Here is a 27,777-nt window from a genome sequence, read left to right as displayed (position 1 = left end):
TGTGTGCGCCGCACATGCAAGCAACCTCTGGACTGCTTTACTAAAAGGATATTATGATTTTAGTTGCTTGGCCTCCCTAGTGCACTGTAGCTTTTGGCCAGGTTGGGTATCATATGTCACCATGAATGACAAGCAGATGACAAGTAGGTGGTACCCTGGGAGCTTTAGAGGGTAGGCTACCCAGAGCACTTCCTCCTCTCAGGCAGCCCTGGCTGGCATCCTGGCCCACAGGTCGGGTGCCGCAGCATGCGGACAGCGACTGATATACCCAAGCGAGCATCAAAACATAGTGTGCCTCAGGCAGCCTCGACATCGCTAGTCCAGACCTTCTCCCAGGGAGTGACTTTATGAGGGGTGGAGCTAGCACCATATGGGGGCGGGAACAGCTAGCCCCAAATTGCTTTAAGTAGGTGATGAGTAGGAGGAGTAATAGGCGGGAAGAGGGCGTGGTCACTGCCTGAAGAAAGTGGCCTGAAGATCAGGGGGAATGGGAGCATCAGAGTCGAAAGTCAAACCCAGAGTTCCCAGATAGGCAGAGACCCCCAGAAATACGCCACTGAAAACAAAGCAGAGACAAAGACAGCCATCTGTTTTGCAGTATTTAAGAAGGTGTATTTAATGTTCACAGTGTCAGAGGGCTAGCAAGTAGGGTAAAAGCTTTGATGATTTTGGGCCATTTTTTTTTTTTGCATTCTATTTAATTTTCATGTACCTGCTGGGAGTATCTAGAGTTTCAAGGACATTGGGTGGCATTCACACTCTGACTGGATCAATGATGTGCTCCATCTACACAGGTCTTCTTGGTTGACGTGTGACAGGACTGGATGCCGTACACTAAGTTTTGTTGTATATTTTCCGACACTATATTACTGGACCACTTTTCTTGTTCAGCACCCCTCTCAGCTGAAAGTTGCCATCAAATGTATTGCAACCCCCCAAAAATGGTAATATTGTAGTGTAACACTACAGAAACCAGAGCTATACACACCGGTACATACATGTTTATGTGTAAAATCCCTTTACCCCCTGCCCCTGGATCACGCAGAACTGGATGCCTGGATTCCTACAGCTTCTGACGAATGTCTCAATAAACACTTACACATTGTTCCATGATTACGCAATAATTTGTCTCTACATCAGCCACATTCTTTCAAAAAGTGTTAGTTTCATTCCTGCATCTTAATAAACACCTTCCATAAGTTTCACTATATTTGTGATAAAAGTACTTTCACAAGAGCCCAGAAGAAACTGACAATTATCTGATTCTCCGTATGTATATGAGAACGTATATACGTATATACATCTTCTATTGATTCCTTTTCTATCAATATAGCCTTTTGTTCAACGTCCTTCCCGCACGACTGCTTCCATATCAGAGAATAACTGTGATCTCCTGTGTCTTCATAGCTATAAATATTTATATATCTAGCAGGAATTTTAAATGTGATCCTATTTTAGATATTGAACTGCATGTAATCATAATAACGATTATAATTTATTAAAAAAAACCCCATAGCATTTCATGACCGATGAGAACCAGCTGACTCATTGAGTCTATATGTTTCCTATCTAATAGGCACAACATAGTGTTTTGTTTTTCTTCTTTAATCTAATTTGCTAATTTAATTTATGCATTTCTGAAAAATTCTTGAAGGTCCATATCCCGCCAGTAGTCATGATCTAATATTCCCAGTAAACAGTTGCATGGGTCACAGTGACATCTCTGGGGAATGCACATCAATCTAGCACAAACATAGTGCGTCTCCATTGCCCTTTTCCCTGGTAACGAACAACGACATCTCGTGCAGTCTCCATAGGTACACCAAGGATTATCAATCATCTTCCACTACGGTATCAACCATCATAGAGGAGCTGATTTTATTAGAGACCTCTTTACTAAGGTTCATCCATCTGAAAACCTAAGTAGGGATATGCATTCTTTAACTATTTAATCCATTGGATGTAAATGTAAGCGGGTTTACCCAGTCCAAGAAATGATTCAATAGTTTGGCACTAAAGGAGGGGAGGGCGGCCAGCCTTCTGTTCATTGCACATGTCTATGTAGCCAAGTACAATCATAAGACATGGCACAGCAATAAAGCTGAACTAAACATATTAGGTAATAAGGTGCAACATCATAAAGGGAGAAGTGCACATCCAGGAGAAATGGAAGTCAAAAGTGTAAAATAAAATAAAAAGGCGTTTCGCACACCTTTGCTTAATCAAAAGAAGTCTGCTTTGGCTGTGGAACACGGACCCAAGGTGAGTCCGAAGGCATAGCACCCGGAGGAGCGTTATTTAACCAGTTTAGACAGCTAGAGCGTTTCCCGAAATTGATGTACTTTTAGGTAATAAGTTGCAGCCTTACTACTTTACCAACCCCAGTGGCTATATTTAGTACTGCATGTAAAACACCAAAAACTTTCTGTGGTCAAAAATCTACCAGTTACATTTATTTGTCTTCCATCCCTGAAACAATTGTCAAATGAATACAATTAAATCCTACAACCCCAGATATCAACATAGGGTGGTGTTTTACCCTTCCTGCCCTCTGCCCCTCTCGTCTCTGACTCTGGGCACAACTCCAACCTCTTTTTTTGTATGGTGAGAGAAGTACCCAAATCTTATCATGGGCTGAGAAAGAACGATAGACCAAATGAAATGTGTGAATGGAGAAAAAAACAGACATTATGGCCCATACAAACATACTTTGGGTTGTGGAAAGGGACTGTCTAGTGCCCCAGGGTGACCCTAGAGACACTATGGTGACCACATAATGGATGATGGGTCCCCTAAATAGATAGTCTGTCGTTAAAGCTGTTGTTTTACTCTTAATTACAGTAAATGAATAAAAGGCATTGATCAGCAGACGTTTCCTGGAAGTAATATTATCAGGAAAGTAGCGCAAGCATCCTCTGGATATCTAAAGATAGCGTCGGGCCACACAGGCGTATCTGTTATATATTTTACAGAAGACAAATCCTGTTTTCACTCAGATCATGGCAGGCACCCTAGTTTGGGAATTTTGCCAAGCTGAATGTTAATATATAGCTAAATTAACCTGCTCTATGTGTGCTGTGTATATACAACCGAGAAACCAAGGGTGAGTTCCGCCGCAGACAGAGAATGGCTTCTTTGACACTTTGTGGTGGGTGTTGCGTTCGAAGTTGAGAGCAGCCAATGGGGCGATGGAATTCATACCCAGCCGGGGGTAAACCTGACAGAGTTCACATTCAGCCAAATTTATATAAAGTGCAATCCCTGGACAAATGTGGATAGATGTCATGGAGTCACCAAGTTTTTTTTTGTTTTTTTTTATATATAAAAAGAACAGAATACATTAAGGTTTCATTCCACGTAGTTTTTTGATAATCATGTTTTTTAATAAACCTCTACTAGGTTATCATATTTTGTAAACAAGAATTCTGGAGAGGTACTGAGAAGCTGGATCCCGACTATCAGGGGACTGTCATGTCTCCCTCTTTAATACCCAAATCCCTCTTTTCTCAGAATGCTGGGTATTAGTGAATCACGGGGGTTCTACAGACCTAAAACACATAACATTTGTATAAAACACATAAAATCTATTAAGAAAATAAAGCATGAATTTATAATACATTCTTCTTGCTCCATTATATACAAAGTGCAGAGCCGTAGTTAACTTCTTGTGTGCCCCCCACTACATTTTTATAGAGGTTATTTTAAGGAAAATAGATCTATAAATGACAAGGAAATACATTATATTACAACTGTTTATTTCAGTTACATACGATTCATTAAGACATGTAACATATGAGTAACATACATGTAACACACAAAAAACACAATCATCACAACCTGCACACAAAATGTTTTTCACGGTAATTTATCGCTCAGAGATGTAACCATAATTGAATACTTAGAGAAAAATAGAAAAAAAACTAAAGTGCTATAACATTGGCTAAATAAAAATCTGTAACTTTCACTTACATTATAAGAAAGCAATGAGTGTTCATGGAAGGCTGTCTCTTCAGTTGAAAACCGCTGTGTTCCTCAAGATAGCATACAAGTGCCCTCGATGATTATGAGAGTATGTGAACCAATACCACAATAACACAAGAACAAAGTCATTCAATAAATAGATTATATCAGGGAATCCATAAATCCACAAACATGCGTAACCATAAAGCACAAAACGTATCCTCAGATGATGCAGAGTCCATTAAACGTCAATCAACAAATATAATAAATTCCCATGAATGAATGAGCCTGCTAATCATTAAAAGCATATAGTGTAAAAAAATAGCAAAATTACTTAAGCAAGGACAGTGACAGAGTAAGGAGCAAGAGCTGCGAACAAAAGCAGAACAGGCAAATATGGGAAAATATTTCATACATGGCACCTAAAACAAGAAACAGATGTATTTTATGTAAATAATGGGAAATGCAGTAAATACATTTAAATAATGAGAAATGATCAACATGTTAGCTGAGCACTACAGACCCCATGATATTTGGCTGAGCATCACGAGAAGTGCAGTCCATAGCAGCTGCTATATATATAGTCCTTGGGGTGAGGATGGGTCCTTGTGGTCTACACAGGCGCTTCCCCCCGGTGATTGTCGGCTTGCAGCGTAGGAAGCTGCCGTGTGTATGACAAGGGGCAGGACATGGCTTCCGATCCCCGCACTGCTCTGTAATCGGCTAAGCCCGCCACGCGGCTCGTGCTAAGCAGGAGGCAGATCAGTAGGATGCCATACAAAAAGAATATGAAATACTCACCGAGAACACACAGCCACTTTACAGCCTGCCTGTATGGCATTTCAGCTTTTGGTGACCACTTGGGCTTCATCCCAAGTGTAAAGGTGAGTCCAGACATGGACCTCATTGCTCTCTTTTGGCTAGAGGGATACCAACCGTACCCCACTGAGAATGAAGCCCAAAACATACATCTGGGGTTGTTGGTTCCCTCGTGCAGAGGAAATTTGCCTCTAATTTCGGATCTGGACTGCCTTTTTGGGTGGGATCAGACTAATATGTAGATGGAGATTTTTTTCTCTATAATGATACAAGAGAGCAAAAAATTGTGACATGCTCCCAAGCGCGGACGCACTGTAAGGCAGGCTATAAAGTGGCTGTCTGTCCTTGGTGAGTTTCTGTAGATCTCAAGCTACTTCTCAGGGCTTTTGTGGAGGATTATATTATAATGTAGGACAGTTTCTATCGAATGCATTGTGTACAGTATACAGGGTCCCTTCACCGTTTCTCCCTTCTGTCAGTTTCTTCTCTGCAGCTTTATTCTCACATCCACACTGACTACCCCCCCATTCTTCTCTACAGCTGCACCCTCTCCCTCCCCCATTTCTCCCTCCCCTCCCATCTCTCCTGTAAATACCGTATTTGCTCGATTATAAGACGACCCTGATTATAAGACGACCCCCCAAAATCTGAATATTAACTTAGGAAAAAAAGAAAAAGCCTGAATATAAGACGACCCCAAAGGAAAAAAGTTTTACCAGTAAATGTTAATTCATGTAAACTATTTTTTTTAATAAAAGCTATGATTGAGAAAAAGATTTTTTTTGTTTTTATTTCTTGTATTTTCCAACCTGTCCCCCAGTTACGCACATCTGCCCCCAGGCTTGCCACTCCAATATGGCACTGTGGCCCATGATATGCCTTTTAACCCTCTATATGCCACTGTGCCCCATGGTATGCCTTTTGACCCCCTATGTGCCACTCTGCCTCCAGAAATGCCTTATACCCCTATATCCCATTCTGGCATTTAGGGGGTTAAAATGCATATTATGGGGCAGAGTGGCATATAGGGAGGTATAAGGCATTTCAGGAGGCAGAGTGGCATTAAGGGAGTTAAAAGGCATTGTATAGAGCACTCTGCCTCCAGAAATGCCTTATACCACTATATGCCACTCTGCCATTTAGGGGGTTAAAAGGCATATTATGGGGCAGAGTGGCATATAGGGAGGTATAAGGCATTTCAGGAGGCAGAGTGCTCTATTAAATGCCCCCTTAACGCCACTCCAGAAATGCCCTATGCCCCCATTTAACACACACACCCTATACCCCCATTTAACTAACTAACACACACACACACACACACACACACACACACACACACACACACACACACACACACACACACACACACACACACACACACACACACACACACACACACACACACACACACACACACACACACACACACACACACACACACACACACACACACACACACACACACTCTCTCTCTCTCTCTCTCTCTCTCTCTCCCCCCCCTTCCCCCGCTCTCCCCCCTCTCTTACCGGTGCTTCCAGCCGGGGCAGCGGGTTGACGTCGCCTTCTGCTGCAGCCGGAAGGAGGTGTGGCTAGCAGCGGGGGTTTGTATGCGTCCGTCGCGTATACTTTCCCCGGCTGTCAGAGATCAGAGTTCCCCGCACCGGTGCGGGGAACTCTGATCTCTGACAGTCGGGGAAGGTCTATGCGACGGACGCAGACAACCCCCGCTGCTAGCCACACCTCCTTCCGGCTGCAGCGGATGTTGTCTACGCGGATCGCTTAGACGTCAACCCGCTGCCCCGGCAACACAGCAGGAAGCACCGGTAAGTGTGTTTATGATGAGGGGGGGGGTCGGGTGAGACAGGAGGATCCAGGTCCCCTGCAGCGGTGCGGGGGATCTGGATCTTAGTCTCCTAATCAGACCTCTATTTGAAGCTAAAACAGGACAGGAAATTAAATTATTCATGTGACGTAATTAAAAGAAAAAGGGTGAACCGTAATACCATTGATCATTATATCACACACGCAGTATATATGCCCCGATTAACCTTAATGAATCCCATGCAGTGATTGTCAAGCTGTATTCATCCTGTATTTATAAACTTGTGCTCTCCACAGACCTTGTAAATCCGTCATTGTAAAATAATCTCAGTCACCTTAAAGGAAGAGTCAAGTAAGTACTTAGTTTTTAAGTCTAATCCTTTTACATTAAACTGTCCCCTCCCAAGCCTAATGAAGAAACAACAAATAACTGCAAGAAAGCTCTCAATAAATTAAAAGGGAGAAATGAATGGAAAAAAAATTAGGTGGTAGAATTTAAATTTTTTTTAAACATTCTTTTGTTTTTTTAGAATTTCTATTTTTTTATTTCCATCCTTTTTTTTAAATTATTATTATTTCCATCAATTTCTGGGAAATTTACCAGCAACCTGCTTCAATGTATCAATGCAAATTACAAAAAAGTTTCTACCAGTAATCACATGTCTGGGTTTCATGCCAGAATATTTCAATCATCATCGCTGAAACAAGCTTCTACTTATTATTACATAATAATAATACTAATAATTATAATATAGCTCCATCATATTCCACAGTGCTGTACAGTGGGATTGCCATTGATACAGTGTAGCAAGTTGTGCAACTAAATTATTTTGTTGTGGTTAGTTCACATGATACCTTTGTAGCAAGGTGAAGGCAAACATCCCAGAAATCAGTCAAGGAGGGACGAGTTTTAAAAAATGTGCTTGTCTTGTGGGTTATTTTTTCCTTTCTTTACACCGGGCAATATTACTTTTGTCTTGTCTACTAATTTTTAGACCTGCTTTTCTATAGTATACCAACATATCAATTTAGGATGCGCCAACATTTCACAGGTAAAGTTATCTTTCATGCAGGGCCGGCCCGACAATGGAGCCAAGTGGGGCAACCGCTCCAGGCGGCACTTTTGAAGGGGCGGCACTTTGCCGCCCCAAGCCCCCTTTTTTTTTTTTTTTTTTTTAAAGCGAAAGAGAGAGAAAGGGGCGCCGAGTGGTTTTCGCTTACCAAGCTGTCAGTACCCGCTCGGCGCCCCTCTCTCCTCTGCGGCGAGTCTCCCTGTTCGGTCTCGGTGCCGGCATGTAATGCTGAGCGCCGGAAGATTTCCGGCGCTCAGCATTACAAGCCGGCACCGAGACCGAACAGGGAGACTCTCCGCAGGACTGCTGAAAGGTAAGCACAAGGGGGGGGGGGCAGGGACGGAGGGAGAGGAAGGGTAGATAATGGGGGGGGGCGGCAGGGACGGAGGGAGAGGAAGGGTAGATAATGGGGGGGGCGGCATTTTAAAATTCGCCCCAGGCGGCATTTTGCCTTGGGCCGGCCCTGCTTTCATGTGACATCATTTTCTAATTATTTATTACCAAACATGCAAAGTGTTTCCAATCTCTGGTTTATTTTTATAAAATTTTGCTTTATTGGCTCCATAATATAACAGAACATAATTGACACAACTGAGACACAGGTATTCAGATTCACAACCGAAAGCTAGAAAAGCCTTTCAATAAAACTTATATTTAACCACTAGATGGCAGTAATTCCTAGCTATGAAAGGTAAGGTCTATGGTAATATATTTAATGCAGTTTGGAATAAGCTTACAATCTCTTAACATCTAATATAACTAGAAAAGTTGGTCCTCTCTCCTGTGAGCTTAGAATCTTTGCTGGGTATGAGTATATCACCATGTTTTACAAACTGACCCGAATACCAGATATACAGACTTATGGAAGGGAACCAATTAGTCAGTTATACATCCCCTATACTGCAGGCAGGGCCGGCCCAAGACAAAATGCCGCCTGGGGCGAAGTTTAAAATGCCACCCCCCCTATTATCTACCCTGCCGCCCCCCCATTATCTACCCTTCCTCTCCCTCCCTCCCTCCCTATTATCTACCCTACCCCCCCCCCCCTCGTACATTTCAGCAGTCCTGCGGCAAGTCTCCCTGCTCGGTCTCGGTGCCAGCTTGTAATGCTGAGCGCCGGAAATGAGGTCATCTTCCGGTGCTCAGCATTACAAGCCGGCACCGAGACCGAGCTAGAGGGCTCGCAGAGGAGAGAGAGAGGGGTGCCGAGCGGGTAAGCAAAAACCACTTGGTGCCCCTCTGTCTCCTCCGCTTTAAAAAAAAAGGGCTTGGGGCGGCAAAGTTGCCCCACTCGGCTCCATTGTCGGGTTGTGTTCCTGGAAAACATGGCCAATGTGGTCACCTTGTTTTGCCAATTAATATGTATACATGTCACATAATTCAGGAGCCCTGTGTTAAGTTCTAGTTTGTCGTTAAAGGGTTATTAGTGAACTCAGGATTCCTTCTGTAACCACTAGTGTAGATAGATACAGGGGAGCACTAAAGTGGGTGCAAATTGCAATGATAGTAGAGCAAGACAGTGAAAGGGTGTCTTAGTGTGTAGTTGTATGCTGTTAGATACAGTGTTTGATAGTGTTAAAGAGCATATGTGTAAGTGAATGGTGTAAATGAATGTTGTAAGCGTGAGGATTAGTGTGAGTGTGTGTTACTGTAGGGAGGAAGAATGCACATTTGTTAGTGTATGATGTCAGTACATGGTGTTAGCATTTGTGTAAGTGAATGTTTAAATGGGTGAGAAAATTCCATTATCACATGTGTGTTTGCATATGGTGTCAGCGTGTTTTTGGGTGATAGTGTATGTTATTAGCCTGTGTGTATGTGTCAGCCTTTGGTGCTAGAGTGTCAGGGGTGAGCCCAAGATTAGTGGTACAAGGGAGAAAACTGAGGGAGATATTGTGTGTGTATGTACATGGTATCTGCTGTATCTACTGGCCCTTATAAATAAAATGTCACAGTTTTACACACAGCCAGTTGTGGATACACTTCAATTATTAGTAGCTATATGACGCCTCTATATAAGAGGCAGGTGGAAGCCTGGTGGCACCTTAAACAAGAGGAAATAGTCATTAAAAATACAGATTTCTTGTTCAATTAAAGTGACAGCACAAAGGGATGCACTTAAAACCCTGTACAAGATGTTCTTGTGCCTCATGTATGGTTTGGTATTTGTTAGGATAATGCCTGGAATTGTAACTAACATGTTATATATTTTAGCCAAGGACAGAGCTCTACGTACATAAGGGAAATCCTCTGTGAATCCTCTGTGAATATAATCCAGATCCCTGACATTCCAAATCCGGCAGGAGGCCACAAAACCGTTTTAGACTCTCTGGAGTAATATATACTTTCCCGAAACACTACTGTCTGTAGGTGAGGTCTAATCAGAGATTTGTAAAGTCACATCCCCACCTCCCTCCTAAAACTAGAAGTGTCTCTCATTATAAAGCACGGCATGGTTAGAGGAATTCTGATGTCTTCAGCCCGTCCGTAGAAGCCTGTGATTCACTAAACCCTGGCATTTTGAGATCCTAGAAAATTGACATAAGGGGAGGAAAGGGGCAGAAGGAACTGGGTCCTAGAAAGGGACTGTTCTTTCTAGGAGGTGGAAATATATATATATATATATAGAATTAAATATATAATTCGCGTTATGCATCGAGGCTCCTGAATTGCTGCCGTTGACCGTCAGATTTCCTCTGTCCGTGGTCCTGATATTGCCGGCATGTAGTAACGCAGACTCAGCACTGAACAGGTAACACGTCCCCCGCGCTGCTGGCGATATTCATGCAGCTTTATCAAAAGCTCCAGGGGTGTTGTTACTAGATGTGGGTTCAGTTAGTCAGGCCCCGATCAGTCAAATTTACTGTATTTAAATATGAAACAGAACATACGGGTAAACGGCTGCTCCCAAATGCAACAGAACTTTTATTGAATTAGGGCGACCAAATTGACCAGGGCTCTGGCCGGTACGTAGAATCTCATCGCCTTGTGAATAGTATTATCTAATTTGTTGTGTTGTGGAGGGGCCACTAACTGCTGAAAATCTTAGTTTGGGCAACATCCATTTATTCATGTATTACAATAGGTCTTACAACAATGGGGTTTACTCACTAAACGGAGAGTTGTAGTTTAAACTCCTTCACTTCACTATTCATAAAAATATCAGGGACTGGAGCATCGCTAACTCCGGGGGTTCATACCTGTTAATGGGGATGTGAAGAAGTATAAATACTTCTATTTACATGATAAATAATTGATAAGTAACCATAAGATGGCGGCAGCAGATCGCACGGGTGGGGATCACGGTCCTATCCTTACAGTTTTAACATGTGAACATGGCAGTGACGGCATCAGGTCACATTGTGCGGAGAGCCATGTGTAAGGGATGCTTTAGCGGCACGTCCTGCAACTATATAGTTTCTCAGAGGGTACAAGTGACCAGGTTGGATGACTTATCTTTAAAGGGGTTTACTAATTCCCCAGCACATGCGCTCTAATGACATGAACAACCCAATTTGTAGGGTTGTTGGGCTACAATTCTCACACTAGTAGCCCAGGCAGCCGTCCAATTGTCTTTAGGCTTTGTCAGGTCAATGGAATATATCAGACTAGAGACATGGGCATTGCAATCACCTTACATGCGTCGTCCCAACTTATAGATAGCAATCTAGTTAATAAGCACAGAAATAATGCTTTCGGAGAATTATATTGCCATGATGATCATTCTGCTGGGGCAAAAGCCATAACTCTTAGGCTAGGTTTCCACTTGGGTTTTTTTAGCTAAAAATGCCCATAAAAATGCCAATAGCGCCACCTGGCGGTTTTTTAGTGAAAAAACGCAGCAGCCAGATGTTAGCTGTTCTTCAATAGGAAATCGCACAATGCCATATCCACTTGGCGTTTTTCTGTTCGGCGTTTTTTCAGTCCTCTTTGGCGTTTTTCTGCTTTTTTGGGCTCTGTGGCAGTTTTTCAGAATCGCAGCATGTTGACACTCAGGCGTTTTTTGCAAGGAAATCTTGGCGTTTTTCTCCAATAGAAGTCTATGGGAGAGAAAAAACGCCATGAAAAAGCCATGTGGGTTTATTGCCTTGGCGTTTTTTATGGCGTTTTTTCCACAGTTACAATGCAGAGGATGGACCCAGTATCTGTGTGTCCTACGAGAAATAGGCTGGAAACAAACAGTTTCACACAAAACAAAGTTCATATTGAATTCTACACCATTTGGAACAAACATGCCATTACAAACAAACATACGCAACGCATCAACTGGATCCTGCGTGCCAAAAGCAACAGCAAACAATTTGCACCATCATTTGGGGCCAATCTTCCTAGAGGAGCAGACATTCGGAATAAAGCATGCCTTACAAACCACAGAAAAGAGACAAAAGGGTCCGCAGGGGCGTTTCAGTAGAACTCTACCAAGTAAATGACATCAGGGGGCAGATACTTGCCATTTATCCTAATCCCTTTTAGCTGGGTGAAACGTCTAACTTGTAAAGGCTGGAAAAACTGCCTAAGGTCAAAAAAAGCAATTTCCACAGAAAGGCTAAAACGCCAGAAAAAACTCCAGAAAAAAACGCCAAAACGCAGGAGAATGCAGTGGCAGTTTTCTTGGCGTTTTTCATCAAGAAAAAAAACGCAGGACAAAAACCCAAGTGGAAACCTAGCCTTACCCTATTCACAAAGGGCAGGAAAACACAGTAGATCACCATGTCCATTCTGCCCAGGGTGTTTGTATCAATCTTCTTGAAGGAGCTGTCATATTCGCCCCTGTCATGATACTTTGGGATATTCATCTGGTGACTGTCGCACCTTAAACAGTAAACATTTTCTTCACCAGTTGAAGGATTTGTGGTGAATGTACAGCCATGACGTGAGATTGCTGCATCAGCAATATATCCTCCATTGGTATAGCAGCTCCTTCCCAGCACTGGGTTTGGGGTCCCAGTTAATTACAGTTTCCGTAGAAAGTGATGTGGACACAGAGGGACACCACATGCCCCCTCCTATGACTTAAAACCACTGACTCCTCGACATGTTGGCAAACCACGATAATACTTGTGTTTGGAGCGGTATTATTTTTTTATTGTATTTTTTTGTATCGGGATAAAATAATTCCCATTTGCCAATGGCCTCCAACAGAAGCCCCCATGTCTCAGGTCTGCGGGGGTCTCTCTTTTCAGCATGCTGTATACCCCGGGCCAGTCCAAGGCAACCTCCTCCATCCTGCATGCACCTTGCTGGCGGAACCCAACACCTGTGGCATGGTATGGCATTCCATTGCATGTCTAGTTCTGGGTGCCTTCTGCATACAGACAGTCTGCTAAATCATACAGATTACAAGGTTTTTACGCTCACCGGGGCTGCATAGTCCTTGTAACATCTCTCTCCCTGATTGATTACAGCAATGTTCTTCTGTCTGGTCTCCCACTTCTCATTTACACGCCATACAAAATACCGCTGGATGAAATTGCTCAGGTTTTTTAATCTATGTCAATTTTGCAGACACTTCTTGGCTTTTTATTCTCTTAGGACAAAAAAACAAAATAACTCCCCCCAGTTTTTGAAAAAACAGATCTGCCAGGCATGACTTTTAATATAAGGGACATAATTAATAAATTATAATAAAGCGCATGTATGTTTTACAAAGATCATTTCCTATTTTATTTTTTTACATTTTGTTTTTAACTGCGGGGGGGCTATGACATCACAACATCTGATCCCTGTATGATAAAAGTCTCCATGATGTCAGATCCGGTTTAAAGACAAACAGTTTGAGTGGGTCGCTAAACAGCGGATCCATTAAGAAACCGAACCAGCTATTCATTTAACTGACAAGCCATAGAAAACTAAAATTAACAAAATTGGAAACAACTCCCCGGTACTCGTCTTTCAGACTGGATTTACCAGCCTCCTTGAATATGCATTTAACTATTAAGTGTCTGGATTGAAGAGGTAACGATTAGAAATGTAAATAGGTTTGCATGATTAAAAAAAGAGTTTAGAGTAAAAAAGCAATTCCCCCGTGTGCCACACCTAATGCACACAATGTATTAGAAAAAAGTACTAGAGCTAATCTAAAACTTAATTACATCTGAGATCATAGCAGTCAACCACACTAATGGAGATTAGTCTCTTAGGGAAACTTCCATTTAATTTATCTTTAAATTTCAGTAAAGAGCTGCTTCCCAGACACAATGCCTCTCTCTAGTCTCTGCGATGGGATGCTTGGAAGCCCGGGGTGGCTGAAGCCTATTTAAAGGCAAGATTTATTTTCCCAGAGTGTTTTAAATGCAGCAAATGGGAAACAAAATATAATGGATAATTACAGTGCATAAAATTGGCAGATTCACTGAGAAGTGAAGAATACAGAGTCAATTGATAAATCTTCTTTAGTCCAGAAATAAGTTATAGAAAACTTTGATACCCTGGGCCTCTGTGGGCTCTTAATACTTCATAGGTACGGTGAATATCGGTTTCGGTAGATGGTAGATGGATGGTCGATATAGTTAACGGACGTTCATATAGAGCATATGAACGTCCGTTAACTATATCGACCATCCATCTACCGAAACCGATATTCCATCGACCGCAAACTGACAAATAAAGGACTAACTGTGAATGACCAGGAACAGATGCAACAGGTGCACCTGAAGTCAAAACACTTAAGAAATGTATTATTTATCAACATAGGAAACAGATGTTCTATAAAACATACAGAGTGCAAGCTCTTTGGCTGCTGCAGACCTAGGACCTCACGGGGTTTCCGCTAACACCTTTGAGCAGAACTCTCCTTACCTTTCGCTTCTGTAAGTTCAAGTTGTTATGTGATGCTCGATGTCCTGTTTGCCCTGTTGTACAGTGCTGCAGAATATGATGGCGCTATAAAAATCAGTTAATAATATAAGGACATGTGCGATTTAAGAGGCCCCCCCCCGTCAGCAGATGTTAATTGGGGAATCGCAAACTTGCATTCATTCATGCAGCTGAATTACACGCCAATGTAAGCAAAAAGGTGTTTAACTGGATGATCTCACATATGATCTTGCATATGGCGCTGCTTGCTGTCATCACAAAGGGGGGCGCAGCCAACACATTTAGGGGTCCTTTTTCTCTTCATCTTAACAGGTGACCAGGGTAAGGAGGATGTTTAATTGGCCTGGGGCTCACCGTGACCTGGGTGTTATGTGCCTGCTGCCCATGAAGGGAACAGTAGATTGTGAGCTCACTCGAGCAGGCTCCACTTTTTCTTCCATACCAGTATTTCTCAATGTGGTGATCTCATTGTCAGTTTTAAATCTTTTCACCAACCCCTATCTGCTGGTGCTATATAAACAAATAGAATAGAACAGTGATCTAATTATCTGTATTACGGATCGCCATACCTGGGAACTTTCAGGCTCCGGCTACCCAGACTGCCCTCAAACTGTGTGATGTGCGCAGGCCGTCTCGCCGATGTTGGTGGTCCATCTCGCTGTGTGGTCTAGCCCCACACGCAGGAAGACACCATTGTTAGGGGAGTGGGACACGCTGCTACGTCACTCTCGCAAGCCAGTTTCCCCGTGGTGACCCGCATTTTTTTTCCCCAGACAGAATGCTCCCTTTGCGTAGCAATATTCAGGATCTTTATCCAAATATATGCTTAGGAAATTACAGAATCCGATAACTGCAAATATATTTACAGAAATGTCTGTTTTTCATAAATTTAGCATTTACAAAATCAGAACAGGCTTTAAACAAACAACGCATAGAACAGAGTCCATTCCGTGGAGTCTGATTCATATCATATACTCTGGTTTATCAGACAAGCGCTGCTCATCCTATATAGAACACGAAACGACTGCAACGTAAAGCCGGAGGTTTAAGTAAGAACACGTCTCGCTGCCCTGTGCACTGCATAACCGCAAACAAACGGGAGGCGATATACTGCTCTGTGCACTGCATAACCGCGACCGTACGGTCGATCGCCTCCCCTTATTATGCAGTGCACAGAGCAGTATATCGCCTCGCGTTCGGTCGCAGTTATGCAGTGCACAGAGCAGTATATCGCCTCCCGTTCGGTCGCGGTTATGCAGTGCACAGAGCAGTATATCGCCTCCCGTTCGGTCGCAGTTATGCAGTGCACAGAGCGGTATATTTCTTTACGTTCGGTCGCGGTTATGCAGTGCACAGAGCAGTATATCGCCTCCCGTTCGGTCGCAGTTATGCAGTGCACAGAGCGGTATATTTCTTTACGTTCGGTCGCGGTTATGCAGTGCACAGAGCAGTATATCGCCTCCCGTTTGGTTGCGGTTATGCAGTGCACAGAGCGGTATATCGCCTCGCGTTCGGTCGCGGTTATGCAGTGCACAGAGCAGTATATCGCCTCCCGTTTGGTCGCGGTTATGCAGTGCACAGAGCAGTATATCGCCTCGCGTTCGGTCGCAGTTATTCAGTGCACAGAGCGGTATATCGCCTCCCGTTTGGTTGCGGTTATGCAGTGCACAGGGCAGTATTTGGCCTCCCGTTCGGTCGCAGTTATGCAGTGCACAGGGCAGTATAGAACGAAAAAGAACCGAACGTAAAGAAATATACCGCTCTGTGCACTGCATAACTGCGACCGAACGGGAGGCGATATACCGCTCTGTGCATAGCTGGGTAGTGGCAGTAGATTTCCATGCATTCAGGGATGCACAGATTTAACGCACAGGATCCTACTCCATAGATAAATATTATGGCAGCAATGAGCAAGTACCAAGGCAGGTGTGAAGCTGAACCCCAACAAAATACAATGAAGACGCAACTGGATTAACGTAACAATGTAACAGATGTAACATGTCGTGTGTGCAGGGAATTTGGACCCTGAAATAACATTTCTGGTCTAATGTCACCCAGAGCTCAGCAACTACATGGGGAGTATTGTTATATGAGGAAGAGGCATAGCCCCGGCCCCCAAAAGAGCAGGGCCCTCTTTTTTCCTTCTGTAACATGTTACTTATGAAATTGTACAGTATCAGTTTGAATGTAATTACTCAATGTCACTCTCCCCCAATTATAGAAGTGCTACAGAATCTGCTGGCGCTCTATAAATTAATGCCATGAAATGTATGTCTGGGCTGCACTCGAGCATCATGAGTCTAGTATTATCTGGCTTTAAAGGGGAAAAGTCCTTCATGTACTAACTGGCCTGCGTACATAGAGGAAGACGTAGCTTTCACAACTTCAGATGGATCAGTGAGAAAACGGGCAAGGAGTAGGTACGGCTTAATGCAGCGCTATGACCTGAGAAAGAAGAAACGGACCCGGGGAAGCAGGTGAAACACAGACTTCCCACGCATGGTAATAACATTCGAGAAAGTGTTACTATTAAAAAAAAACAAAAACATACGTATCTATGTTATATGTCCTGCTTTTATAAAAAAAACAAAAAACATAAATAGATGCGAACAATGCAATAAACAGAAAAGGTGCGCGATAAGTAAACCCAACCAATGCATACAAGTTTCTATTGCCAACCTTTGCAAACGAACATATTCCTCGAATTCATACAATATGGACTATGTTTGTGAGAACTTTATTGACAACCCTCAGGAGTACAAAACCATTTAGTGTATACATATCTTTATATACATTCGTTAAATCTGAAACAGAGAAAATTACATCTTTCCAGTGTTTATACAGAAAGTCACATTGGCAAGTGACTCAATCACCCACAACCCGTACATTCGGAGACTAATTGCTTGAGAGAAAACCAATTGCATTAAAAATCATAAGAATAACATTGCACTTCTAATCACATTCCAGTGCTTATAATTCAGTGTTACCGCGTGCCCACATATAAGAAAACATTTACGGAAAAATGTAAACAAGTCTTTCAGGTAGATAATGGGAAAATATGGAGCCAGGGGTAATCATTGGGTACAAGGGCTGCTCTGAGCAGGGTTTTTTTCTGCTCAGTGTTCAAAATTTTAGTAAAGAAGAAATAAAATATAAGGAACTAGGACTGTAGGTACATGTATATATATATATATATATATATATATATATATATACACACATACATACACACACACACATACATGTCTGCAAACTACTGAAAACTAGTACACAGACACAGATATAGCTGGGCATTATTGGGAGCACATATTCCTATACTTTTTTCCTGTTGTGAAATATGTTCAAATAACATTGGTATTAATAGAAATAGCAAAATGTATATAGCTGCAAAAAAAGCAAAATGTATATAGTTTGGTTATGGTGTAAAAGTGGTGCAATTACAATAGCAACCGATGGAATGTTCCCGGCGATTGCTCCACTTTCAATACGTTGCATTTGAACTACCCTGAATGAATACCCCCCCCCATCGGAGGGACTTTGCATCCAGTTCCCATCCCTGGCACTTTAAAGCCATAACCCAAACACGAGTACCATGGACACTTCCATATTTTGATTCCAGTTTCCAAGAGTCCCTCTCTTTTATAAAAAGTAACGTCTTGATACCTAAACTTTAAATTGTTCCATCAGGACACCTCCTGCCTTGCGTGCATACAATTAGCTTATCTTCAGATTAAAATATATATATATATTTTGTAATTATTTCAAATTTTGTGTTGAAAGCCCTGTTCAAGTTCTGAGACGACAGTTTAACTCTTTACACGCTAATGCATTTTTGCCTCTATAAAGAAAAAACTTCTGTTCATGGATATTTTAAAGTTAAAGTATATTTTAATGTTGCCAATACTGTTATTGACCCTATAGACTTTCAAATGTGTGGTCGCCGGTAGATATGTATATACCTATTACAGAGAAAAACAACAGGCTTGGGGTGATAGACCCGTGCGAGCGTGTGTCAATGATATCAGTACTGTATATTGTCATTCTTAATGTTATCGTTATCATTCGCTATCCTCTTGTGCACTATGGAACGTTCTGGCGCTCTATAACTAAATGTAATGTGATATAAAGTCCGGCCATGAGCCACATGCTAATGCTCCCCGTTTATAACGTAAAATTTCTTTGAATCTTCAGTGTCGACTGTGTCAAAAAATGGTATTTTTTTCCCTTCCATTTGTTTTGACTTTCTTCCCAATTCCAGTTTTCTTCATATTAACCTCTCGAGCACTAATATCTTAAATTATACCTAGTTGATCGTTGATTATGCAGCCTTTGGCTGTACTTATAACGATAAAATATTTTCTTTTAGCAATGCTTCTTGGACCTCTGTGACCCCCCCCCCACTAATATGATGGTTAGTTTACTGCAACATACTCAATCTTCTAGGGCATCACTTGTGGTTTATTGCCCATATGGAGCTACAATAAAAAGGAATATGGCTTAAAAGCAAAGGAAATTAAAATAATACAGTGGAACCCACTTGCTTTGTTTACAATGATCCCTCTTGTGTTTAAGCGCCATAACATGCTTATGAGGTTATTGAGTTCACCCATTTGACCTTCGGCGAACAAGTAGGACTAAGAACCCAAGAGATAGCTCTGTTTCCAATGTGTTCTAAGCTTCTAAATTATTGCTGAGATTAAAACAGACAATAAAAAAATATAAATCCAAAATCTGACTGCATGGTCTCCCACCTTACCATCAAGTTTTACCTTCTGCCAATAACTAATGAATCTTACACAAAGTATCAGAAGTCTGACGTTATACAAACGAAAGTGCGCTGGCTACACAATTCCGAGCAGGTTGGAAGTGCAGACGCCTCGGCTTGGAGATCGGGGTGGTGGGAGATGCTACAATCAATCAGTTTTTAATGCTTTAGGTAAGCAGTGATGCGCTGAAAATAAATTCTGATAGCCCTATTTTCTCCATGAAGTAGGTTGCTTCTGTGTTTTAGTGGAGCCAGGTCTTCTGGAAGACTTTAGTGACGCAGAGACTGAAGACAACTTATCCCTTTAGCAGCTTCGGAAAACGCAATCAAAAAAACTCTCTGTACAAACATTAATGTTTAAATTAAAGCCCACATGCTCCCTGCACGGTGTCACATCATCCAATCTGTTTTTTTTCCATCATTTGTAATACTTGGCCTAGATTGAATGCAATGCATGACCTGGTGGAGGTCCGACAATCGGTGTCAGATGGTAGCTCTGTCACTGTAGAAAGGGGTGACGTGGAACATGTAACAGTGTGTACAAACTCGCACAGGTTTCATCTGTCCGTATCGTGGCAACGGAGCCGAATGGGAAGAGCAACGGGAACAAAAGATCTATAAGAGAGAGAAAAGTGCTATTAGAATGAGGTGGCAGTCGGGTGAAGTGTAGCCATGCGCAGGTGACAAATGAGAGAAATCAATCAGCAGCAAGGCAGACCGCCATAATTATTTAAAGTGTGTCATCAGCCAGGGCAGCCACTGCAAAGGCAAGATAAGACACCAGGGAGGAACGGAGCGGTGGAAGTCGGCCAAGTGCGACAGACTGGAGTCTTCTGAAAACATTTCTCTGGGAGAGGAAACATTGTAACAGAAAGCATGCATCTGCTATACAGTAAAGGAGCTACACGTATCAACCTGCACTATTTAAACTACAAGCATAGGCTTTTGTCTAATATGTTATACAACGAACTAAATGTCACAAGCCCAAAAAACATTAAATGTTTCGACCCTTTAACTTCATGGGTCCTCATCAGGACAATATGTAAAAATCCCCAAAAATTTAACAATAAGAGCCGGTGTCCTAAGTGATCATGTTACCACCTGTGAGCGGGCAAACCCAAGGGTATAACTCACACAATCCCCAAGCACTACAGAGGACAATAAGTCCCATCATATACTACCAATCCCATCAATCAAAGCCCACCAAGTTATGCAGCAAGTGAAAGACGAGATAAAGACGAAGGCTGCTGACAAGGAGAAGCAGGATCATTCGATGCCTGTTATTCTGGTAAACATCATTGTTTTGCAGATGCAGAAATCACAGCAAGATCATGCTGTCAGCTCCTGTATGTGGAAGGTCACGGTACGACTTGTATGTTGTCTCAAAACTTATCATCAGAGAAATCCTCTCAAACACCAAAACCCATGTATTACTTACACAGCTCCTTGCAGTATATTCAGTAATAATTAGTACGGGTATTTTGCTGTATAGGTCAACTAATTTGCTTCTTAATGATGTTGCCCTAGTCCTAGCCCTGTAGAAGGCCGTTCGACAAGGAAAGCCTAAATGAAGCAGCACTCTAAAAATAATTAATACAGTGAGGAGCAAGGATCGCTGTTATATTGCTGCTCCCTTTTAATGCATTTTTAGATTGTCCCACATCAATGTGATAATATGTAGTCACATCCAACGAAGCTACATAGTGACCAGCTCACAAAAAAGTCTGTTGTAATGAATCTTATATTCTGAAACATAAATTGCGTGTACGATTGTTGTCTGGAACGCAACATCACCAGGATAAACGCAGCTTAATAATATTGGATTCTGTGTGTAGATATTAATGTATCGTCTCGGGTTCATGGTATATTTGCCACCCTGTTACAATAAGGAGCGTAAATGATTACCTTGCCACAGCTCCGACAGTGGTGTTTTCTGCGTATGACCGTAAAGGGAGCTTTGCAAGCGGTGCAAAAACTGCAGGCCTCGTCTGGAACCCAGTCAGGGGGATCTGTTCAACAAGAAGGGAAATTATAGGGAATTATTGCCATTCATCATATGCCCCTCTATCGCCCCTTTAATAAGCTTTACTCCAGTCACCTTGGTGTAGGATATATTTGCATATAAGTTCGCTATCTGCCAAGCGGGTACACTTTTTTGCTGAAAGGATCCCTTTTGTCTCTTTTTCTATGCTGTTTGTACTTGCTCTTTTCTGTCCATGCTCCAAGACTGTCTGGTGACGTCAGACCACCCCTGACATTTTTATTCTCTGTATCATATCGGATTTAATTAACGAATTAATGTATGAGCTGCTATGATGTAACATCTATGGTTTAAGGATGTATGTGCCAAACTCTCAGAAACAAGTTTTTGAAACATGTAACGTTTTGTATTGGGGTTCTGGTAAATATCAAAACCCCAACCCTGTCCTCCCGACAAAGGGAATTATCTTATTAAAGTGGATGATATGTCAGTTTTTGCTATACTGTGCCTATACTGAACTTGTCTCTGGACTTTTAAACCCCCCCTTACACCGTTTGCCTCGACCAATCAAAAACAGCCAGCAGCTTAACCATACGGCAGAGAGAAGTTCACGTGCAGGGATGATAATGCTTAGTTTGGGAGAAGGTAGTTAAGATGTGTAGAACAAATGTAAATTGAGTTTTATTTCAAACATATTGCTTATTTTAATCTGTAAACACTGGCAGATGGGCTTGTTTAGTGTACAGAATTAAAATGTAGCATTTGGCAAAAGTTGCAGATCCTCTTTCAGTTATTTTTCTACACTTCTTTCTGTTGTCATCATGTTAGTCAGATTCTAATACCTTCAAATTCTCCATCTCGAGCTTTCGCAGCCAGTTCTGAAGAAGAGATGGTTTCCTGGCAGAGAACGCAATCCTCCAGCGTGGCGTTCCTCAAACCCTGACTGACTGCGGGACAGGGAAGAAAGTTCTCAATCCTCATGTGCATAACAAAGAGTAACTATCACAATAACTTTTCATCAATCAAAAGATCAAGACAAACGATGTTGTGTTAAACGTTTACAGTCATGCATTACAAGGACGGTTTTATTAAATGAGTGGCAGGAAGGTCTCAGAATCCACCTTGGACCTTTAACTCCATGGGGGAGGAGGCTTTAATCAAGAGAATCTCAGCCCTTTCAATTTTCTTAACCCAGAAAGCACCAATATTGCACTAATTCTAGATTTAGGGACATCCCGACATTACCTTTATTTTGCTTCCCTTTGTCATCTGTTTCTTGCTTGGTGGCCATGACTTCAAACAAAGTCTTTAAGATACTTCGTAAGTCACTTGCATAGTTTGTCTGCAGCTGATCAGCCACACCTGTAGATATATGGACATGTTAGTAACATGCAGATCTCCCGGGCTTCCCTGGAAAGTGGGGCTAAAAGTATAAAAAAAAAACAATAGCTATATAAAGGAGCAGCCAACAATAAACCTGCTTTCCTTGCAGCTTTTTAATTATCTCAAGTATTAAGAGATATGTCCAGGGTAAAAGCTAGCCTTTAAGTAATATCAGCCTTTAAGTAATATCATCCTTTCAGCCCTTAACTGCCCTAGGGGCAGATCTGGTGAGTATGGGACGCCGATGGACAGCGTTCCAACAGTCATTTACCAGTTATGGGCCTAGTTATATGTTTTTGTACTTCTGTACTCATCAGTCGGCCATTTTTTTGTCTTTAATCATATCAATTATTTTAGATTTAGAAGTTCGGAACGCTTTTGTCCGACTACCGAATTCATAAAATGACTAAATGTGTAGGAGAGAAGTTTATGGAGGAGGAGGACATCTGCATCCCAGCAGAAGTGGTAGAGACTAATTCAGCGAGGACATTTAAACATGCATGGGATAGGCATAAAACTATCCTCAATCTAAGAAAGGATCAAGGACTGATCGAGGTTTGATGAGAAAAGACAGGCAGACTAGATGGGCTGAATGGTTCTTATCTGCTGTCACATTCTTTGTATCTAACCAGCTTACCCTCCTGCTCTCTGGATCTGCAATGTAATATAAGACAGGCTAAAGGGAGCTTCTATAAATCAATTTATAGTTATGCTAAAACCTGCGATGGTGACAATAACCCCTTTAAAAGCATCCTCAAGATCAACACCAAACATTGATGAATCCTACAGATAAAAAATGCACCTGAGATGCAGACAAAGAGCCTGTGAATGAGGTCATTACTGCTGTGGAAACGAGATCTGATCTTTTGTCTGGAAGCAATTTTTGCAGCCCGAAGAGCCAGCTGAATCTCTTCCTGATCAATGTCATCTGATGAGAAGGAACTGGTCCTCACGCTGCCGTATGAGACAAGAAAAGAAAAAAAAACATAACTCTTTCAGACAGCCACAAGGGTTCCCCGTCAGATATCAAAGGAGCTCCGGATTGAAGGGGCGCCGCACTTACATTCTCAAGGATGAAGCCGATACGCATTTCTTTCAAATCCTAACAACCCTGACAGATAACCTTACCTGAGCTGTGATTACTGCGGACAGGCTATGACAACTTTGAGATAAGATTCTGTTCTGCTGGATTGCTTTACAATAACACATCTCTCTTCCTTGGCCCAGAGACCATCAAAATTACTTGGAGGCTCTCGAACCACCAAAACGTCTTTGGCTGATCATTTTAGACTTAACAGCTTCGGTGCCGGAGAGAGAGATCAGCATCAACTAACCGAGAGAGAGCCAACAGGAACCGCAGCAGTCAACAACCTGACACAGCGGACTAAGACGCAAAATGAAATAAAAACATTCCCATAAATATATAGTTACCCAAACGACTGGGAAAGAATTTTAAAAGTTTGGAAATTTGGTCTTTCACAGGAATGGTCCGGTAGGAACCACTGGTTGTTACGCCGAGATCATCTTCTTCACTTTGCCCCGGTGAAGAAGATAATGTTGTATATTTTATTCATATTTAAGGGGTCAGTTGTGACTCGGGGAGCAGCTACAAGTCCTAAGAGGATCAGGAGATCTCAACCCCTTCCCCCTATGGTCTCGTGGAACAGGCAGAAGGTCGCATCTCTGTTCCCGTCTAACAATCCTGTGCATGTTTCAAAGGTTTCAGACTTTGCGTTATGACATCATACCCCAGGGTGTTTGCAAGAGCTGTCATCTGTCTTCCACTAAACATGCCGTTACTGGCAGGGATCCTAATTTATAACTTCAGATTCACAGTCCAGGGCACTGATTTGGGCACTGTGCATGGAAATGCTACTGGAAAAACAGCTAACGAACAGCTTACAGCCAGGCCATAAGGCCAATTGTCCAGACAATCCAGGTTTTCTGCCTTCAATCTCAGTACAGTAATTAACTTAAAGACTAATAAATGATTTTCCAATATTACTCAAGGCTAGGAAAGATGTATATTTATTCTCGATGGCTAATCCTAAAATCAATGTTACAACAACTAGTGACATTACAAAATCCCAAATCACTTTGACAGCATAAATAAAAAAAAAGATTAGGTACCAGTAAAGGAGTTACTAGATAATTACTTTAAGAACTTGACAGACTTTCCAAGCAACAGCTTAATCTGCCCAGTCTTCCAAAAGAATAAAGGTGATTAAAGCATCTGATTTTCGGCAATTCCTAAAACATCATAAGGCCGGGTCTCACTTCTGTCTCAAAGCAGACTGCCAGAGGGAGCGCGGTTGGGGTGGCCTTTTGGATTTTAGGTATCTATGTGTGTGTATTATATATATATATATATATATATATTATATATACATACATATATACACACATACACATATCCATACATACACATTTACACATATATACATACATAGAAAAAATAGGAGCACCTATAGTTTAGGTCATAGACGTTTCTATGGATTTTTTCTATCTCTTCTATGGATGTCTATTTGTGGTCGAGAATCAGCACCGAGCAAGTAAATTTATAGATTAGAGTGTGTCTTCCATTCTTGGGATATATACACATAATATATATACACACACACATACACTGCTCCAAAAATTAAAGGGAATACTAAGATTACACATCCTAGATCTGAATGAATGAACTAATCGTATGACATACTTCCGTCTTTACATAGTTGAATGTGCTGACAACAAAATCACACAAAAAATCTCAATGGAAATCAAATTTATCAACCCATGGGGGTCTGGATATGGAGTCACACTCAAAATCAAAATGGAAAACCACACTACAGGCTGATCCAACTTTGATGTAATGTCCTTAAAACAAGTCACAATGAGGCTCAGTAGTGAGTGTGGCCTCCACGTGCCCGTATGACCTCCCTACAACGCCTGGGCATGCTCCTGATGAGGTTGCGGATGGTTTCCTGAGGGATGTCCTCCCAGACCTGGACTAAAGCATCCGCCAACTCCTGGACAGTCTGTGGTGCAACGTGGCGATGGTGGATGGAGCGAGACATGATGTCCCAGATCTGCTCAATCGGATTCAGGTCTGGGGAACGGGCGGGCCGGTCCATCGCATCAATGCCTTCCTCTTGCAGGAGCTGCTGACGCACTCCAGCCACATGAGGTCTAGCATTGTCTTGCATTAGGAGGAACCCAGGGCCAGCCGCACCAGCATACGGTCTCACAAGGGGTCTGAGGATCTCATCTTGTTACCTAATGGCAGCCAGGCTACCTCTGGCAAGCAGATGGAGGGCTGTGCGGCCCCCAAAGAAATGCCACCCCACACCATTACTGACCCACCGCCAAACCGGTCATGCTGGAGGATGTTGCAGGCAGCAGAACGTTCTCCACGGCGTCTCCAGACTCTGTCACGTCTGCCACATGTGCTCAGTGTGAACCTGCTTTCATCTGTGAAGAGCACAGGGCGCCAGTGGGGATTATGCCAATCCTGGTGTTCTCTGGAAATGCCAAACGTCCTGCACGGTGTTGGGCTGTAAGCACAACCCCCACCTGTGGACGTCGGGCCCTCATGGAGTCTGTTTCGGACCGTTTGAGTGGACACATGCACATGTGTGGCCTGCTGGAGGTCATTTTGCAGGGCTCTGGCAGTGCTCCTCCTTGCACAAAGGCGGAGGTAGCGGTCCTGCTGCTGGGTTGTTGCCCTCCTACGGCCTCCTCCACATCTCCACTCCTTTATTGGGGGTGTCTTGCTAATTGCCTATAATTTCCACCTGTTGTCTGTTCCATTTGCACAACAGCGTGTGAAATTGATTGTCCATCAGTGTTGCTTCCTGAGTGGACAGTGTGATTTCACAGAAGTGTGATTGACTTCGAGTTACATTGTGTTGTTTAAGTGTTCCCTTTATTATTTTGAGCAGTGTATATATATATATATATATTATATATATGTATAAAGACAACTACTTTCCCTGTATCTACCAGTCTTGACAACTCCACCATCCAACCAACAGACAGACTCCCATGTGATATCTCATCTGGATTTTTACAACTCCCTACTAACTCCCCACCTCAAAAAAACTCTGAAAACCAACCTCTTTCGAGAAGCGTAAATCCTTTCCTCATAACACTCTCAGCCAGCAACCTGTCTAAGCCAACCAAACAACCTCTAAAGATCATTCTGACTCGACCAACTCATTCCCACCCAACTCGTTCCCTCCTACGGTCTCACTTCCCCCTTGACTAGATGGAAAGCTCACAAGTGCAGGGTACTCTTCTCTTTTTGTACCAGTTTGTTACTATACTATTTGTGATGTTTAATTTATCCGTCCCTCTCTGATTGTAGAAGTGCTACGGAATCTGCTGGCGCTATATAAATTAGTGTATGTATTAGATAACCACAAAGACATGAACGCCTCCTTGGCACGAGACAAGTTCATAGAACCTGCTGACATCCACAATTATTGTTTTATATTATAAATAGATATTAATGTCAGTCAACCAAGACAATTAGTATAAAGAAAGAAGGTTAAAATGGCCCAAAATCAGTTCATTAATTTAAGATGCTACAAAACACTAGTAATTCTTGCATCTTAAATACAAGGACAGCAGAGTCTTTGCATTAATAGCATAAGCTGCTTTCCAGGAATTTAATCCACTTGTGAATCTTTTCTTGAAGGAGTAAAATCCTGGAATTAATGTGAATTATCAAATTTTCCAACGTAATCATCACATAACAGCGCAGTGTATGGTTACTGAGGGCGCTACGATAGCAATAACTGCAGGGAAGGAATTAAAGAGAGGGAGAACAACGGTAAAAAAAGATGAAGATGAAGAACAGATGCCTTTTAGTCATTAAAACCAGGAAGGTCATCACTGATAGCTGTCAGCAGTTAATGGGAGGTACGATCAATAATATCAATCAAGGAAGAGAGAGAACGGAGATGGAGAGTAGGCAGCAGAGTGTAAATATTCGAATCGTTTGAAAAGGAGAGAAAGGGTTCTGTGGTATTAGGTTAGGGAAGCTTTGCGAAGATCCCTCTATATCGTCTCCCGATTCTTTACGTATATGGGTGACGATCCTTTGGTCTCCTGGTGCTGCCACAATGTAAAACGTATACATTTAACTTAAAGATTTAACCATGCATCAGTAAAGT

The 27,777-nt window shown here is 42.3% G+C and overlaps 1 protein-coding gene across 1 annotated transcript in view; it reads right to left on the bottom strand.

Annotated features, from left to right (window-relative positions):
* Window positions 1-19,737: 19,737 nt before the first annotated feature.
* Window positions 19,738-27,777, bottom strand: part of ZFYVE28 (zinc finger FYVE-type containing 28) — a 38,918-nt gene continuing 30,878 nt past the window's right edge. The window contains exons 9-13 of the mRNA XM_089498462.1: window positions 23,421-23,572; window positions 22,481-22,597; window positions 22,078-22,182; window positions 21,160-21,263; window positions 19,738-19,869 (exon numbers count right to left, since the gene is read on the bottom strand). Of these exons, the coding sequence (XP_089354588.1) occupies window positions 19,738-19,869; window positions 21,160-21,263; window positions 22,078-22,182; window positions 22,481-22,597; window positions 23,421-23,572 (610 nt within the window). The remainder of the gene's footprint in view (window positions 19,870-21,159; window positions 21,264-22,077; window positions 22,183-22,480; window positions 22,598-23,420; window positions 23,573-27,777) is intronic.

The sequence above is a fragment of the Sceloporus occidentalis genome, unplaced genomic scaffold, assembly GCF_023333645.1.
Source record: "Sceloporus occidentalis isolate IW3139 unplaced genomic scaffold, rSceOcc1.0.p SCAF_120, whole genome shotgun sequence".
Classification (NCBI taxonomy): Eukaryota; Metazoa; Chordata; class Lepidosauria; order Squamata; family Phrynosomatidae; genus Sceloporus; species Sceloporus occidentalis.
The sequence above is the reverse complement of the archived record's forward strand: the minus strand, read 5'-3'. Positions and strand labels throughout refer to the sequence as shown.